The sequence below is a fragment of the Cryptosporidium bovis genome (assembly GCF_009768925.1).
Source record: "Cryptosporidium bovis isolate 45015 chromosome Unknown contig_18, whole genome shotgun sequence".
NCBI classification, from domain to species: Eukaryota; Apicomplexa; class Conoidasida; order Eucoccidiorida; family Cryptosporidiidae; genus Cryptosporidium; species Cryptosporidium bovis.
The window spans coordinates 176,956-192,593 of NW_027125013.1; the positions used below are offsets into that span (position 1 = coordinate 176,956).

Here is a 15,638-nt window from a genome sequence, read left to right on the forward strand (position 1 = left end):
TTCCAGAGATAATAATATTATATTTCTCAAAATTTCTTGAGCTTTTAATTGCTTTTTGTGAATAATGAAATGGAGGTGAAAAAATTAAATGAGTATTGGCAATCCAAATCTTAAGAATATGTTCTCACATGAGTAAAAAGGCAATATGAATGTTAATTTTAATATCAGGAAATATGTGGCAATTCTATTATTTACTGAACAATAAGTATTAATTAAAAATATTCATAAATAGTTAGACTACCTGGATTATTTGAGAAAGTCACAGTTGTTTAAAAAGAATATTAATTTATATAAATCTGCAAAAGAACATATAGTAACATTTTTTAAAATGAAACATAACTCTTTTTCAGACTTATTTAAGATACATCTTTTTTTATTAGAACAAAATAATTGGCGGGTTTATATTTATATGGTCATATCTACATACAATATTTATTAGTGTGAGGACTAACCATTGTTGAAAAGTTACAGAAAAAGAGAATTAAATGAACTCACTAAATTAAATAGGTTAATTAGTAAGGAAACACATATCTAGTTTAAACACAGTGTATAAGAAGATTAAGTAGTCATATTAAAATACATTTTTTTCTCTTCGTAATTAAATTTATGAATTGTTGATTACAGAATAAACAAATAAACATATTGGTATTAGTTGGCAAGGTAATTAAATATTAATAAATTAATATTAACTAAAACAAGTACTTTATTAGTTAGAAAAAAATTTTTTAGCTGGCATCGGAAATGTCTATGAATAATGAAAATTCTAGAATAGATGAAGGGAACGGAATAATAAGAAAACATGATACAATAGTGTATAGAATAGTGAATTATATGACTTCACTAATAGGTGGATTGAATGGGAATATAAGCAAAAACAATCCCTGCATTGGAATATTAACACCAATGTCCCCATTGATGATAGGAGATTACACACATACTAAAGAAAATACGATGGTATTGCCAACACCAGAGCCATTAATTCAGTTAATACCTAATATAAACGTTAATAACAATAATTTTTTGAATGTTTACAGCAATAACTATGATAAATTAAATCATAGGTTTGGTCCAAAGGTAACACCATATATAAATCTAAATAATGGTCTTTTGACAATCAATGAGAAAGATGATGTGATATTAAGCAATAGCATTTCATACATGAGTTCTCCTAATGATGTTTGTGTGTTTTCATCAAAAATTGGAGCAATTAATCACAATGCCTTTAGAAACAGATCAATTAAGAATATAAATTGTGATTATGGAATAATAAAATCGCCAATGAGTAGTATAATACCACGTTCTATTCATAGCTGCAACAAATATAATAATAACTTTAATTCTCCAACAGAAATAATAGTTACACCAGAACTTGCAGTTACTTTACAAAAGCTAATTTCAATAATAACAGAAACTTCGGAAGACAATAATATCAATGAAAATAGCAGCAATAATATCGACAATTGTGATGACTATAAAAGAGTAATAAGAATAAATCGTTTCCAGAGGATCAATAGAAAAGCAACAATAGGTGGGATAAACTACGCCCTTATGAGTTATTCAGCAACAATAATTCAAAAACACTATAGAGAATTCGAAAATAACAGGTTTACAAGATATGTTAGTGCATATACAAGAAAAAATTACACAAAAAATCAGATATTTGACGCAATTTATACCATTCAAAGGCACTGGAGAATTTACATTTATCGTAATCGACTTATGAAAGAATATTTAATTAAAAGTGTAATGACTGCAAGGAACGAAGCAAGTTCTAAAATTGCTGCTCATTGGTATGGATACAGAACGAGGAAGCACTTTGATTCATTGATAAAAGATGTCAAGATAAAATGGGTATGGGGGGAAGAAAATTTGGATAAAATTTCTGGTGACAACGGCAAAAAAGTTAAATATTCAAAATATGACATACAAATAAGGGGATCATTTACTTCAGTACCTTGGAAAAACAAGCTAAGTCTGATCTGGGATGAAAGTGAAAGTTGCTATTCAATTACCGTACCACTTTCTAAAGGCGTGCATTACCTACAATTTATTGTAAATGATGAAATTAGAGCATGTGGAAGCATGGAAATCGTAGTTTTACCATTAGTTGGAGTTTCAAACAAATTAAGCATATTCGGAAACTCATATGATAGCACACGTAAGTTTAATTCGCTATAAAGCATCATTTAATACCTGCATTTTATAACTTGTTTTTAAATCCTTATTTTTTAACAATATCGATTATAATGCACGTACCATTATTTGTGACATTAAAGTAAGAAGAATAAGAAGGGGTATCTACGAATGTAACATCATGGTTTAAACAAAATTTAATATTACACTCTAAATTAGATTATTATGTATTTATTTATCTGGGTGAGAGTTAATAGCTACCTTTAAGAACAAAGAGAAGTCCAAATAAAGTCTACAGGTGCAAAACATTTATCATCACGACTAGTATATTCTTATTCTCAAGGCTGTTCAATGTCAATTAACTAAATGGGGTAAATTATTTAATTTTAATTAATCTATTATTTATTCTGTACACTATTAATATAATTAGACTTTAGGCGGCATGTACAGGCGCCTAAACATGCGAGTTATTGTGACGGTATTTAAAAGTCATTAAATAGCATAGTAATTAATGATCATAAATAAATAAGACATTAAGTGCACTAGTGCAATAACAGAGTCGTAACGAAAATAAGTCAAAGTAATTAAATATGCAATTAGGTCACACCCATACAAAGAAGGAAGTTAGGTCAACAAATATTCTTAATTAGATAAATTGGAATAATAGCGAGGATCACCGTACTCCAGTGCAAAATTTAGTAATTAAATTAAGGGTGAAAGCTTTTGTTTAATTTGTTTTTCTGCAAATAATTTAATTCATGGAGTTCTATATGTAAACGGAGGGAACATTTTATACATATGCAACTATATGAGAGCAGTACTATAGAAAAGTAATAAAAAACGAATAATTATATTAAATCAAAAACAACAGAAAGAGGTAGGCACGAAAAAAACAATATGTTTAGTCGTTTTTACCAGAGAAACTTTGGCTCAAATGAAAGTTTAAGAAGGCCAAATAGAGTGAGGATAACACTAGAAGACAGGCTTAATTCAAACCATAGCTCATTTCAACATGATTCGTTTGATGAAACAATAACTAAAAGACAAAATACTGTAAGAAAATTGAGTCGTGACGGAACTCAACAGATATTTCAATCTCTAAATATTGGTGGTAATATTACAAATAATGCAATGATAAGAGGTTATAATTCAAATATTGTGAACAATAACATCAGCAATAGACAATTGTCCGAGTTTTACTCGCAAAAAAGTATTGGTCTTCGTTTAGTGAGGTCGAAAACAGTTAAAATACCTGACTCTAAAACTCCGACAAAGTTAACAGACAACTTGGAATCAATAAATAATGGGGATATATCAAATTCAGATAGGGCTTCATTAGAATTTTTTGGTGATAAAAAAATAAGTTCAATTAAAATTGATACGAACAAATCTTGCTTTGAAGATAAGAGTGAGAATGAAAGGATAAATAGTAATAGAGAACCAAATATTTTGTCCTTTGGTTTATTTCATGTTGATAGCCAACCAATAACTGAATTAAATAATAAAAATCAGTGTTTGACCGATGATCATTTAAAAGAGAGAATAAGCAAGGTAAATGTTAAAGAGAAACAACTCTTAATTGAAAAAAAAATACCATTGTATAAGCAAGAATTGCCATCTCTGGAAATAATTCCTGATGAAACAAAAACAAGCAACTGCAATGAATATAAATTCGAAACAGTATCACTGGAATTGTACAAACTCAAAGAATTAATATTTGGTGTTAGCATTGACAATACAAATAAAAACAGAGGAACAAAATTAAACAAAGCAGCATTTGTTTTTATTAAATTTAACCTACTTTTTCATTTAGCAGCAATTGTTATACAATGTTATTTTAGGAGGTATTTGTGTAAAAAATACTACAAATTAAGGAAAATAGGTCCTATTGAGGTATTAAGTGCATCTGCATTACAAATTCAAGCATGTTGGAGAAGTTTTTTAACTAGATATGGCATTTATTCAAATATTAGCTGCGAAGGTTTAAATAATATTAATACAAATAAAAATAAGTTGGTTGTTTCTCGCAAAAAAGATAGTACCACAATACCACTAAATTATAAATGGTCATATTACCATCAGAAATATTTTATCAATATTACAAATAAAAGAAAAAAAAGTGCAAAAATAATACAGTTCTATTGGAAAGATATTTATTTACATAAGTTTGAAATTAAACGTAATATTATATTGAATTCCATCTTATCTGCAAGATACTTGGCAAAAGAGACAATAGAAAAATACATTGCTGGATATATCGTCAGAAAGAAAATGGATTCCAAATACAAACTAGTGCCCATTAAATGGAATTGGAATGTCAAGTCCATTAATTCAGTACATATATTGATTAAAATTAATGAAAAATGGTCAAATCCAAAAAAAATGTGGTTTAGTACGGAAGAAAACTCTTACAAGTATAATTTATACCTTTCTACTGGAAACTACCAACTTGTATTTAAAATAACATGCAGTGGCGAAGGTAGTGAAAACAATAACAAAAGCGAAATACTATGTAACTCAACTTTAGAAACAATTCAAAACGACGAATTCCAGTTTGTTAATGTGATTAGAGTAGACAATAATTACAATAAAACAAGTGCATTGAAGTATTTTAGGGAAGTTATTTGCGAATCATTATACAATTCGTTCATTTTACAAGATAAAACAGAGATTATTGACTATATTTCACTTTCACCAAATTACAATAAAAAAACAAATTATGAAATTAAAGAAATGTCAGAAATAGCAAGTCCATCTAATTATTATATTATGGATATAAACTCCACTCCTAGCACCAATGTTGATTTTAGTCCGTCTTCCGATTTTATCCATTAATGAAATAAACTAGCAATAAGGGCCATGTTCCGCAACATTTATAAACAAATATAGATATTATTTTCTTATTTAATTAGTTAATTTTATTTTTATTTCAAGAATATGTGTGCATTTATTTTACTTGTTTCATTTTTGTCGCTGCTTCAGATACCGATTTTACCGCTGAACGCAGTCTGATCTTAAAAGGTATAGCAATTATAACGAAAAAGGTGAAGCTTTTGTATTTCATGTACTTAATAAGCTAAGGGAGAAGTGGCACTTAATAAGTGTATATTGAAGGTCATACTACCATATATGATTTATACTATTCAATATGAAAGGTGCTCAAACTGAGAAAAAGAATACAGAAAAACATTTGAGTGATTTAAATTTAAAAATTGAAGGAATTACTTCAAATTTGGAAGTAAACCACGACATTCAGTCAAAATTATTAGCTACAAAAAAGGCACTTGATGAGGATCTAAAGGTAAGTACATTTAATCTATTGGTGTTTCACATTTACCATTTACTAAATAATTAGAATTTAAGTATAACGAGTGTAGATCCTGATAATGTTAAAAAACTCTCTCAAATGTTTGATTTGAGCAATAATCAAGCAGAAAACATACTAAAATCAAACAAAGACAACCTTTATGATTCAGTTAGAAGTTTACTATTAAATTTTTCAGAATACGAGGAATCCAAGAAACAATATATTATCTGATTTTTTTAGTCGAGTAGTGAATCATTTTTCACAAAAGACAGCAATTAAAGAGCTTGTTTACTTTTAAGATAGAGTTTAGGTTCATATTCAGTTATAATCGTTCATTTTAATAGAAAAGGAAATACTTTGTTTATTATTTAATCATTACATATTTTTAAATACATTTGACACTGACTTCTCAGGCGCCAAAACCATGTAATGTATTTGTTATTTAGTATCGTATGAGCTTCAAAGGAAAAAAATCGGCTGTACTATAAATTGCGAGTGAGTTCAATATAGGTATATATTTGACGTAGAGTATTGTCCATAATTTATCTATTGTAGTGTGGCTAGTTTAAGAGACGGATACCTTAGATTTAGTTTGATTTATTAGTGTGGGAAGGCATCAAATATTTCAACTTAAGTAATTAAAAGTGATTATTTCCTTTTATTAATAATATATATATCTAAGGACTACAGAGTTAAGAAACTATCACGTTCAAAGCAGTACCGGTTTATGGTTTCCAGAAATTGATAGTATTTTAGAAAGGTGAGATAATATATACAAGGGAATAGACATAAAAATTGAATTTAAAAGAATTAATTATATGGGAATGGAAAGCGTAGACCATCCTTTGAAAAGGAAGTTAAAAAGAGTGTTAGATTTGAGACTAGGCGAAAATGAAGACTTATTAAATGGTTTATTAGCATTGGATTCAAATGATGAGATGACTACTGGATTACTGAGGGAAATATTGGAAAATAAGGGTCAAAATATTTGTAGATCACTTCAATTTTCAACTTACAAATATCAAATACTAACAGCGGAGAAGCTTGTTAAATCATTAAAGCCGTTTATAGACGATCTAAAGGCACTAAATACTGGATTTCGCAACTCGGAAAAGTTGTTTAATGATTCAATAGTAGGGCAATTGAATTGCTGGAAAAAATATACACTTCCATTATTGGATGAATTCAAAAGAATAGAGAACGAGATAGAAATAGTTGAGATGAAAAGAAATATGTGCAATACACTTTTATCTGGTTTAAGTACATCATTTGTAAGTGATATTAAGAGCATGAGATCGAATATTACATCTACACCGGATTTTTTAAGGTCTATTGTCTCTATCTATAACAAGTGCTTAATTAGCGAAACGAATTCAAAGAGGCTAATATCTATGTTAGAAAATAAATACGAAAACAACACAGAAAACAAAGAAAAGAAGCTTTATTCAAATAATGGAAATAGTGAAAATATTGCAGAAATGAACTCAGGCATCTCTGAATTATGCGATAATTCAGAATATTCGAACATGATACCAAATATAATAATGAATTTAAGAGCATTAATATTGGATTTAGAATACAAAAGAAATCAAACAGCTGACGAAATTACTTCAACACTTATAGAAAAAATTAATTCAAATTCACCTAATGAATTTTTTGATCAATTAGAAGAAGGGATATTTGAAAACAAATGTTTTTTGGATTCAACTGATATATTAATGAAGTACCACAAAGAATCATATAGTTCTTTATTGTTTAATATAATGGAATCACGATCGAAGTATTTGGAATATAGATTCAATAATATAATAGGTCAAGGTATTTCAGTGAACAATATAGGTAATGACATTAATGGCAATCATCTATCTAATATTTTAGAATATTTGTCCACTTTGTTTGAATGGATAAATGTGTGTGGTATATCTGTAGAGTCGGAATTTCTAAAGAAAGCTCTTTCTTATGAGTACAATGATTATTGCGTATTTGAACAAAATTTTGAATATAACGGTAATATTTATGCTACATTTAAAAATATAAAAGACAAGGATAAAATTGAATATTTCTCTCGAAACTTTCTCAATATAATAACCTCGGTTCTCTGTGTTCCATTTTCAGGTGCAATCAGAGATATTCTACGTCAATTTCATCCTCCTCAAACATCGAGACCAGATTCAATTCATCACTTTGGCAATCTAACTGCATTAAAAACAGGCATTACTATTGGTATAAAGATTGCACACTTAATTGATAATCATATTAATAAAATAACTCCAATGTTTAAGCTCTTGCCAAAATATAATAGCAATGATAATTATACTCTTTCCACTCCCTTACTAATACAAAAGTTTAGAGATCTCAAAGAGGAGGCAATAGCACAGTACTTTGTATATGCCGAACTTGTAAAGGAAAATGTTTTACGTAGAATAGATGATATTATTACAGAAGACTTATCTATTTCATTGCTTGTTATGGAATGGTCTACTTTGCTAAGAGATATTTTGTATACTATGGAGAATGACTATATAGACACTTCAAGTAGTTTAACTGGTAATGAAATTAATCCAACATTATCCTCAATGTTAGATTCATTTATAAATCCAATGCTAAATGTGATATGTAGCGTTTCAGTGTCTCCAGAAAAGACACCACTGACTTCTATTATTAAAATAAACAATATAGGATATCTTTGTAACAATATGATACAGTATAATAATATGCTTAAGTATATAAGTAAACACACAGATATCATCAAAAAGGTTATTAATGACGAAAAAGATCATCTCATTGAATTTACAACAGAGGAATTCAACAGAAGATATAGATTTAAAGAATTAATAGGTGAACTTTCTTCTAAAAATAATTTCAAAACCAACATTTCTACCTTTGAACATAGCTTAGACTCAGATAAAACCGGTTCGGAAGACAACCTAAGGGGAGAAAGCGAACAAGAACCCCTGATAAAGCTATCACAAGTGATTTTAGACCAATTTGTTGATACAATACTACGTTTTGGCACCATACCGTTCCCAAATGTCGAAAGAATTCAAGATAAAGCAATTAAAAAAGAAATACTGACTCACATATACTCATACATAACAACACAATATAGAAAAATTTACGAGAAAATTAACAATATTTCTCCCACAAAAAAACACTTTCTCAAGTACGACTGTAATGAAATCAAAGTTATTTTTGATAATATTATTCATAAACTTTAATAGGTTATACTAATAAATACCACTGTTACACAGCAAACCCGCCCCGCCACTTGTTTTATTTGTTTTCCCTATTCCGAGTTTCCTGCATGTTCAAGTGGTAAACTTAAAATTAGTTTGTGGGTTTGATGTATTAGTAATAAAAGTAGTAGAAAAAAGGAGGATTGTAAGTGAAAATAAATAGCTGTATACACAGGGAAAGATAAGTATATAAATAAAGAGTGTTAAACCGAGCATACTTTTGCAACAGTTTCTTTTCCATTATAAAAGTGTTTTTTTGTTTGATTTCTCTCGAAATAAACAATTTGACTTAACCTTATATAGGAAAGCCAATAAAAAAGTAAATTAAAGGAATTTTCTTTTTTAAATCTGGAATATTGACTTAGTTTAACAGTATCTTTGAGTTATTGCCAACATTATTACTGCAAGCATTAACAATGACGCAGAAACAAACAGAATTAAGAAGAACAAAGGGAGTGAATAGTTACAGCAATGCTCCAATGACCTTAGTATCTGATCTGAATGTATGCCATTCAAGTATTCAAAACTACAGGAGAAAATGGGATCCTTGTTTACCTATGACACTGAGGTCCCCTGTTATAGCAAAGGAGGTTGCAAATTTCAAGTCAGAAAATATGAGACAGGAAGACATGTCAGAGTTTTTTCCACTCACTCATAACAATAATTTTGTTAAGTTTGAGGCTATTTCTGATGGGAGCCAGTCTTGGAGGAAGTATCCTGCTAGAAGATTAGGTGTTGTACTATCAGGCGGACAAGCCTCTGGAGGGCACAATGTAATTGCAGGTTTAATGTCGTACATTAAACTTTGCAATCAGAGCAGTCAACTTTTCGGATTCATTGGGGGTCCTGAGGGAATTTACACAGAAAGATACAAGGAACTTACTCAGGAAAATATAAATACAATATTAAATCAAGGCGGATTCGATATAATATGCTCCGGTAGGAATAAAATAGAGACTGAAGAACAGAAGAAAGCATCTATGGAGGTTTGCAATAAGTTAGGCCTTCATGGATTAGTTGTTGTTGGTGGTGACGATTCAAATACAAATGCAGCGATACTTGCTGAGTACTTTGAAAAGAATTCGTGTTCCACAGTAGTTGTTGGCTGCCCAAAAACAATAGACGGCGACCTCAAAAATGATGTAATAGAAACCTCATTTGGATACGACACTGCAATAAAAACATACAGTGAAGAATTAGGAAACATAATAAATGCATTAATCACAGAAAAAAATAGATACTATTTCGTGAGATTAATGGGTAGATCGGCTTCTCACATTACTTTAGAATGCGGACTCCAAATTCGTTCAAATTTAATACTTATAGGTGAGGAGATAAAAAAAGAGAATAGATCATTAATGTCTATTGTAGATGAAATAATCGAAATGGTTATTAAAAGAGAAACTAGTGGAAAGAGATATGGTATTATATTGCTTCCAGAAGGGCTTATTGAATTCATTCCAGAGTTTGAAGTTCTCATTAAAGAGTTAAATAGAATACTGTTAACAACAAATGAAAGAGATCAAATTATATCTAATCTAAGCGATGATATGAAGACGCTATTTTTAGAATTACCTATGGATGTTCAAAAACAGTTACTTCTAGAGAGGGATCCACATGGCAATGTTCAAGTAGCTAAAATTGCAACAGAAGAATTACTCGTGTATATGGCCAAGGAAAAACTATCTAGCATGGGAAAATCTTATTTATTTAATAACGTTAGAACGCATTATTTTGGATACGAAGGGCGATGTACTCTTCCATCAAACTTTGACGCAAATTATTGTTTTGCACTTGGAAACACTGCAGCTGCCCTTGTAGATAACAAACGTAATGGTTACATGGCAATTGTGAGAAACTTATCAGGTCATCCAAAAGAATGGGAACCAGCTGGTTGCCCACTTACGTATATGATGAATATTGAACTTAGGAAAGGCAAGTCAGTTCCCGTAATTAAGAAATATCTTGTAGATCTAAATGGCCAGGCATACAAGGCCTATGCCCAAGTTAAATCAGAATGGAAATACAACGACCATTACAGGAATCCAGGTCCAATTCAATTTGAAGGACCTAATTCTAATATAACTAACTATATGCTTGTTCCTCCAAAGGCAGAAGACCTTCTATCTAAAGAAGGCTGTTCATCAAATAATTGCTCGAATCTTTCTGCCTTGAGAAGCAGTGAACGGATCCAAGTATCAAAAATATTAACATCAAAGACGGCCAGATTTTATGAATATAGAGATTTTTCTTCAAAAGATAGGGAATTTGTTGGAGTTATTGAGAGAAATCTTCCCTTTCAGATAGGTAAGCACAACAATAAGACGTTGTACTTTGCAGAGGATATAAATTTTGGCTGTAATTACGAAACTAAACATGACAAGACATTTGAATATAGTTCTTCAAATTCTTCCTCGGTTACAACTACTAAATCAACCACGACTACAACTACAGTAACTACAACTGTAACTTCAACAATATCTAGCAATTTAATCACTGGAACAGCTAAAAAGGAGTGCATTGGCATTATATTATCCAACAAAACAACCCCTGGTGTACAAAATGTGGTTAATGGACTTATAGATAATTTAGTTGATTTAAAACATCTCTTTGTTTTTCCAACTATATACGATTTCGTTAAGGGCAGAGCATTTAAAGTTAAACTCGACCAGAATAATAACGGCAGTGCGAATATTAATTTGGGAGGCTTTAGAGTTCCATCTAGAGCAGAATTCGTTTCTTTGGAGGAGAGTGGAAACTCATTAAGCAGTTCAAACTGTATATATGATACTTATGTTTCAAATTCAGAACAATTTGATGATTTTTACAATTATTCAGTAGATGATGATTATCTAATGAAGATAATTAATAGTTTTGAACTTAATGCCATAGCTATTTTGGGAGACAATGTTGCATGCACATTTAGTGCAAGAATTTCAGAGAAATTATTATGTTTATCATATGCTTCATTAAATATGAAAGAAATTCCAGTAGTTTTTGTCCCTGTTTGCATTGAGAATAGTATATTGCATCCAATGATGGACGTTTGTCTTGGATTTGATTCAGTATCTAAGTCAATTTCAACTTTGGTTGGCAACTTACTAACTGACTCAGCATCTGCAACAAAGTATTGGTATTTCATGAGAGTATGTGGGCCTAAAACATCAAATTTGGCACTTGAGGTTGGACTACAAACTCAACCAAATATGGTAATTATCCCAGAAAGATATATAAACGAGCACTCGAGACTAATTTGTTACGAAACAGAATCGTTTGGAGTTACGTTGGATGACATAGTTACTGAAGTGTGTGATGTCATATGTATGAAAAGTAAGGAGGGAAAAAACTTTGGTGGTGTAATAATATCTGAAGGATTATTTGACCAAATATATCCAACTAAAGAATACAGAAGAATGATTTCAAAGTATCGGTATTTGCACGAATCTGTTTCAGAAAGTAAATCTGTATTTGGTTGTTTTGACAATATTCCGAATTTAACTAGATTTGAGAAAAAAGTTATTGATAACTTTAAAAGTATATTCAATAATATTGATGAAAGAATATTAAAAAAACTAATATTTGAAAAAGATATGGATAATGTTCCCACTGAAATAATAATTTCAAATTTAGTTCAAAGAGAGTTAATTCACAGAAAATCGCAAAACAAATTTGCTGGATCAATGAATCCTGTTTGTTTCACCTTTACTGATCAAGTTAAATCATGTTTTCCTTCTGAATACGATTGCAATATCGGATATTCTTACGGTTGTCTAGCTGGTAGAATTATTCAAAACAATATCATAGGTGGTTATATGACTGGTATTAAAGGTACATTGGACAATATAGAAGAATGGAAAATGTATGCGATTCCGATTACAGATTTATTAACAATCAATTTCATTGATAAACACATTGAAAACTACAATTTAAATTCGTTTTATCAATCAGAGAAAGGCACACCAAAAATGTCTTCAAGATTTAACTATGAATTGGTTTGTAGATTAAATAAAATCAACTTAAATACTGACTACAGTTTTAACTACCTGATGGACAATATTAAATATTGGGAATTTAACAATGCTTACATTAATTCAGGCCCCATTCAATTTACAGGAGCATTTAAAAATAATGTAAATAATTCACTTTTAGAAAAAGAGTATTTGTACACCAGAAATATCAAAGAATTAAACGATCTTTTACTTGATATTAAAAACTCCTGCCAATTTGGTATTGGTAAAGAAGTATTAGAAGCAACCATTTCCCAACTTAGAGCAGTGCAAATGTCCATTAAAGTCTTAGATGACTATAATTGCGTGAATAACACCTTAACAAAAAAATACAAACAAAGTTAGTTTTAGTGTAATGAAAAATATCTGAAGATTAACATAGCTAACTTGCAATGGTGTAATATGGAGGTAATGTTAACAGCAAATCTGTAATTCTATATTTGGAACCTTCGAGACAAAATAACAGGAGTTTATGTATTTATACACAGGACACTATATATCTATTTGATAAGTTTATATGTATGGCGAAATTGTCACTTTCAACAAACCTCTATAAAAAAAAACTAAAATAGATGGCTTATACCTTTATTTCGGAATGCGCCCAGTTTTCACTCAATTGTTAAGGTGTTATATATAAATGAGGTGTATTGCCACATGCAGTTTCACTAGAAGCGTACTACAAATCAAAAATAATTTAGTCTGGGAACCAGGACATATTAGGCGGCCTCGAAGTCATATAACTGCTGCTATCCTCACACCGTACTACAGTGAGTTCTTTTCCGTGCTCTGTTTCCAGCCTCCGGCGGTACGAACTTCATTATCCCACAAGGCACCTTTGTCTCCACAGAGGCGACTCTAGGGGCTGCAGCCTTGCAATGGACAGCTGTTATATATCTGTACTCCAAAGTGCAATATATCAGGTTGCTCATCCTAAACCTTTAATGACTCCACTCGGTTACAGTTGAGCGTTGCCTCAACCAGTCACGGGTACCTTTTTTGAATTTATAATAAAGGTAAACCTGGGTTTTCTTTGTTATGACGGCTCTCATGAGGCGGGGACTCTGTATTTATTGAGTAGTGAGCGAGAAATATTGTTATTGTCCGAGTGGCTTTCTTTTATTGTTTTGCTGTTAGTCAATCTATTCTCGAGTCAGTTATTTTATCTATCAAGGGAATTTTATTGATATTTTCTCAAGCTTCTACTATAAAGGTGTGGGATTCGCGTGTAATAAAATAACATGTCGGCTTTATTTAATTTCCAAAGCATGATTGTTGTCATTCTGCTCTCAATTTGCACGTGTTCCTATTTAAGACCAAAGATACCGGGAATAATTGACAATAAGAAAACAGGGTTTCTTGGAATACTTGGAAAAATGGCAGTAATTGGGGACAGACTAAGCCCTTATGTCTCCCTGTCATGTATATTTATGGCCTGCATGACTTTATTTTATCGTTGAAAAGGCAATGTTATTTATTTTACGAAAAAATCACCTAATTAAATTAATCCCTCCTCATTTCTACGCTTGTACTCTGTACAACTATTCTTAAAATTATTACAAATCTATTCTCGACTGCAAATTGCTCAGAAGAGTAATAGAATGTATTTGGGAATGATAACTATTGGACGAAAAGAAAATGCATATAGTACATCATTTCTATTAGATAGTATAGCTATATCAGATAAAACTAAAGCTTTTAATTAATGTACATAATTACGGCTTGAGTCCGAATCTTAGTTTTCTTGCTTGAATCTTCTTTTCGTGTTCTGAATCGACTGCCTTTGATATAGTACCAAACCTTTCTTTTCTCTGTCTGATTTTGTCAGACTCAGAAATCATTCCAAATCGTTCTCTTCTCAGTCTTAGCTTATCACTTTCAGATCTAAACCCAAATCTTTTCATCCTTGCAAGGCGTTTCTGGTCTTCTGTTAAAGATTCACATATGCCGAATTTTTGTCTCCTTAATTCAATTCTTTCTTGCTCAGTTAATTGATTTACATCATTAATGCATATTGTAGGTTTTATTTTGTTGCTCAATTCAGTATTCAATTCGCTTTTGTTTGTTTTCATTTCCTGTTCAACTTTATTACCTGAATTTTCTTCTATTTTATCAGCATCTTTATTATTAACACTACTACCTTCTTTATTCGCGGAACATAGGCTTGAGTCATCAGTAAAAGAAGAATTGTTTACATTGTTTTGACTATCATGAATAATAAGAGCTTGAATCAATTGTTGCTGTAGTAATTTTAATTAGTTTACATTCATAAAATATGGTAACGGCAAAACTTACCTTTCTTCCCACTACGCTCAACCCTTTCTCCTTAAGCAACTCTTTAAGCTCATCAATTTTTAGCGACTGATAATTCATCTTAAAAAATTTATTCAAGTTTATTATAAAGAAAAATCAAGTTAAACCCTAGTTATACCTTATTACAACTTGTCCAAAATACTTCACAAACAGGTAATACCTTCTTCCCATAAACACAAATCACTTATTAGTCGTTGTCACTATAAATACAACAGTTGCTTTTACCTAGTCAATGCAGTTTTATTATACTTTATCTTTTATATTCTACCTCTTTTTGGGTGCCCAGATTTAGAACTAATATATCATAATGGGAACGTGGCGCCTTTTACATTTAAGTATGCTTGAGTGATTTAAAGCTAGTGCAGCAATATTAACTATTTTTAGATTTTGAAACGAATTGAAGAATAAAACAATGAGCAAATAGATTAATACTAATTCGTTTTTGAGGGTGATACAAAATAAATAAACAATACATTAGTAAAAATCAGCGTTATTATTTCTAGTACTGAAGCATTTCCTCACACCAGTAGCCTTTACTCAGAATCCAGATATATATAATAATTGCCAGAGTGTGCATAACATTGTTTGTAGGAGAAAATACATCATTTTTGAGATCAGGCGAAGTCGTTGATGATATATTATAAA

General features: G+C 30.5%; 6 protein-coding genes across 6 annotated transcripts; 5 read left to right on the forward strand and 1 right to left on the reverse strand.

Moving 5' to 3' along the window:
• Positions 1–741: 741 nt before the first annotated feature.
• FG379_000943 (uncharacterized protein) lies at positions 742–2,178 on the forward strand (the record flags this gene model as incomplete). Its single annotated transcript, XM_067326353.1, has 1 exon — positions 742–2,178. One exon carries the CDS (start codon positions 742–744, stop codon positions 2,176–2,178), a length of 1,437 nt encoding a protein of 478 aa, XP_067184561.1.
• An 852-nt stretch (positions 2,179–3,030) lies between these two features.
• On the forward strand, positions 3,031–4,968 carry FG379_000944 (uncharacterized protein; the record flags this gene model as incomplete). Its single annotated transcript, XM_067326354.1, has 1 exon — positions 3,031–4,968. The coding sequence occupies one exon, from the start codon at positions 3,031–3,033 to the stop codon at positions 4,966–4,968; it is 1,938 nt and encodes a 645-aa protein (XP_067184562.1).
• Positions 4,969–5,281: 313 nt separating this feature from the next.
• Positions 5,282–5,671, forward strand: FG379_000945 (uncharacterized protein; the record flags this gene model as incomplete). Its single annotated transcript, XM_067326355.1, has 2 exons — positions 5,282–5,434; positions 5,489–5,671. 2 exons carry the CDS (start codon positions 5,282–5,284, stop codon positions 5,669–5,671), a joined length of 336 nt encoding a protein of 111 aa, XP_067184563.1.
• Positions 5,672–6,258: 587 nt separating this feature from the next.
• On the forward strand, positions 6,259–8,658 carry FG379_000946 (uncharacterized protein; the record flags this gene model as incomplete). The annotated part of the gene is made up of 1 exon (XM_067326356.1): positions 6,259–8,658. One exon carries the CDS (start codon positions 6,259–6,261, stop codon positions 8,656–8,658), a length of 2,400 nt encoding a protein of 799 aa, XP_067184564.1.
• Positions 8,659–9,092: 434 nt separating this feature from the next.
• Positions 9,093–13,028, forward strand: FG379_000947 (pyrophosphate-dependent 6-phosphofructokinase; the record flags this gene model as incomplete). The annotated part of the gene is made up of 1 exon (XM_067326357.1): positions 9,093–13,028. The coding sequence occupies one exon, from the start codon at positions 9,093–9,095 to the stop codon at positions 13,026–13,028; it is 3,936 nt and encodes a 1,311-aa protein (XP_067184565.1).
• Positions 13,029–14,395: 1,367 nt separating this feature from the next.
• On the reverse strand, positions 14,396–15,053 carry FG379_000948 (uncharacterized protein; the record flags this gene model as incomplete). The annotated part of the gene is made up of 2 exons (XM_067326358.1): positions 14,396–14,920; positions 14,976–15,053. The coding sequence occupies 2 exons, from the start codon at positions 15,051–15,053 to the stop codon at positions 14,396–14,398; spliced, it is 603 nt and encodes a 200-aa protein (XP_067184566.1).
• Between the last annotated feature and the right edge of the window lie 585 nt (positions 15,054–15,638).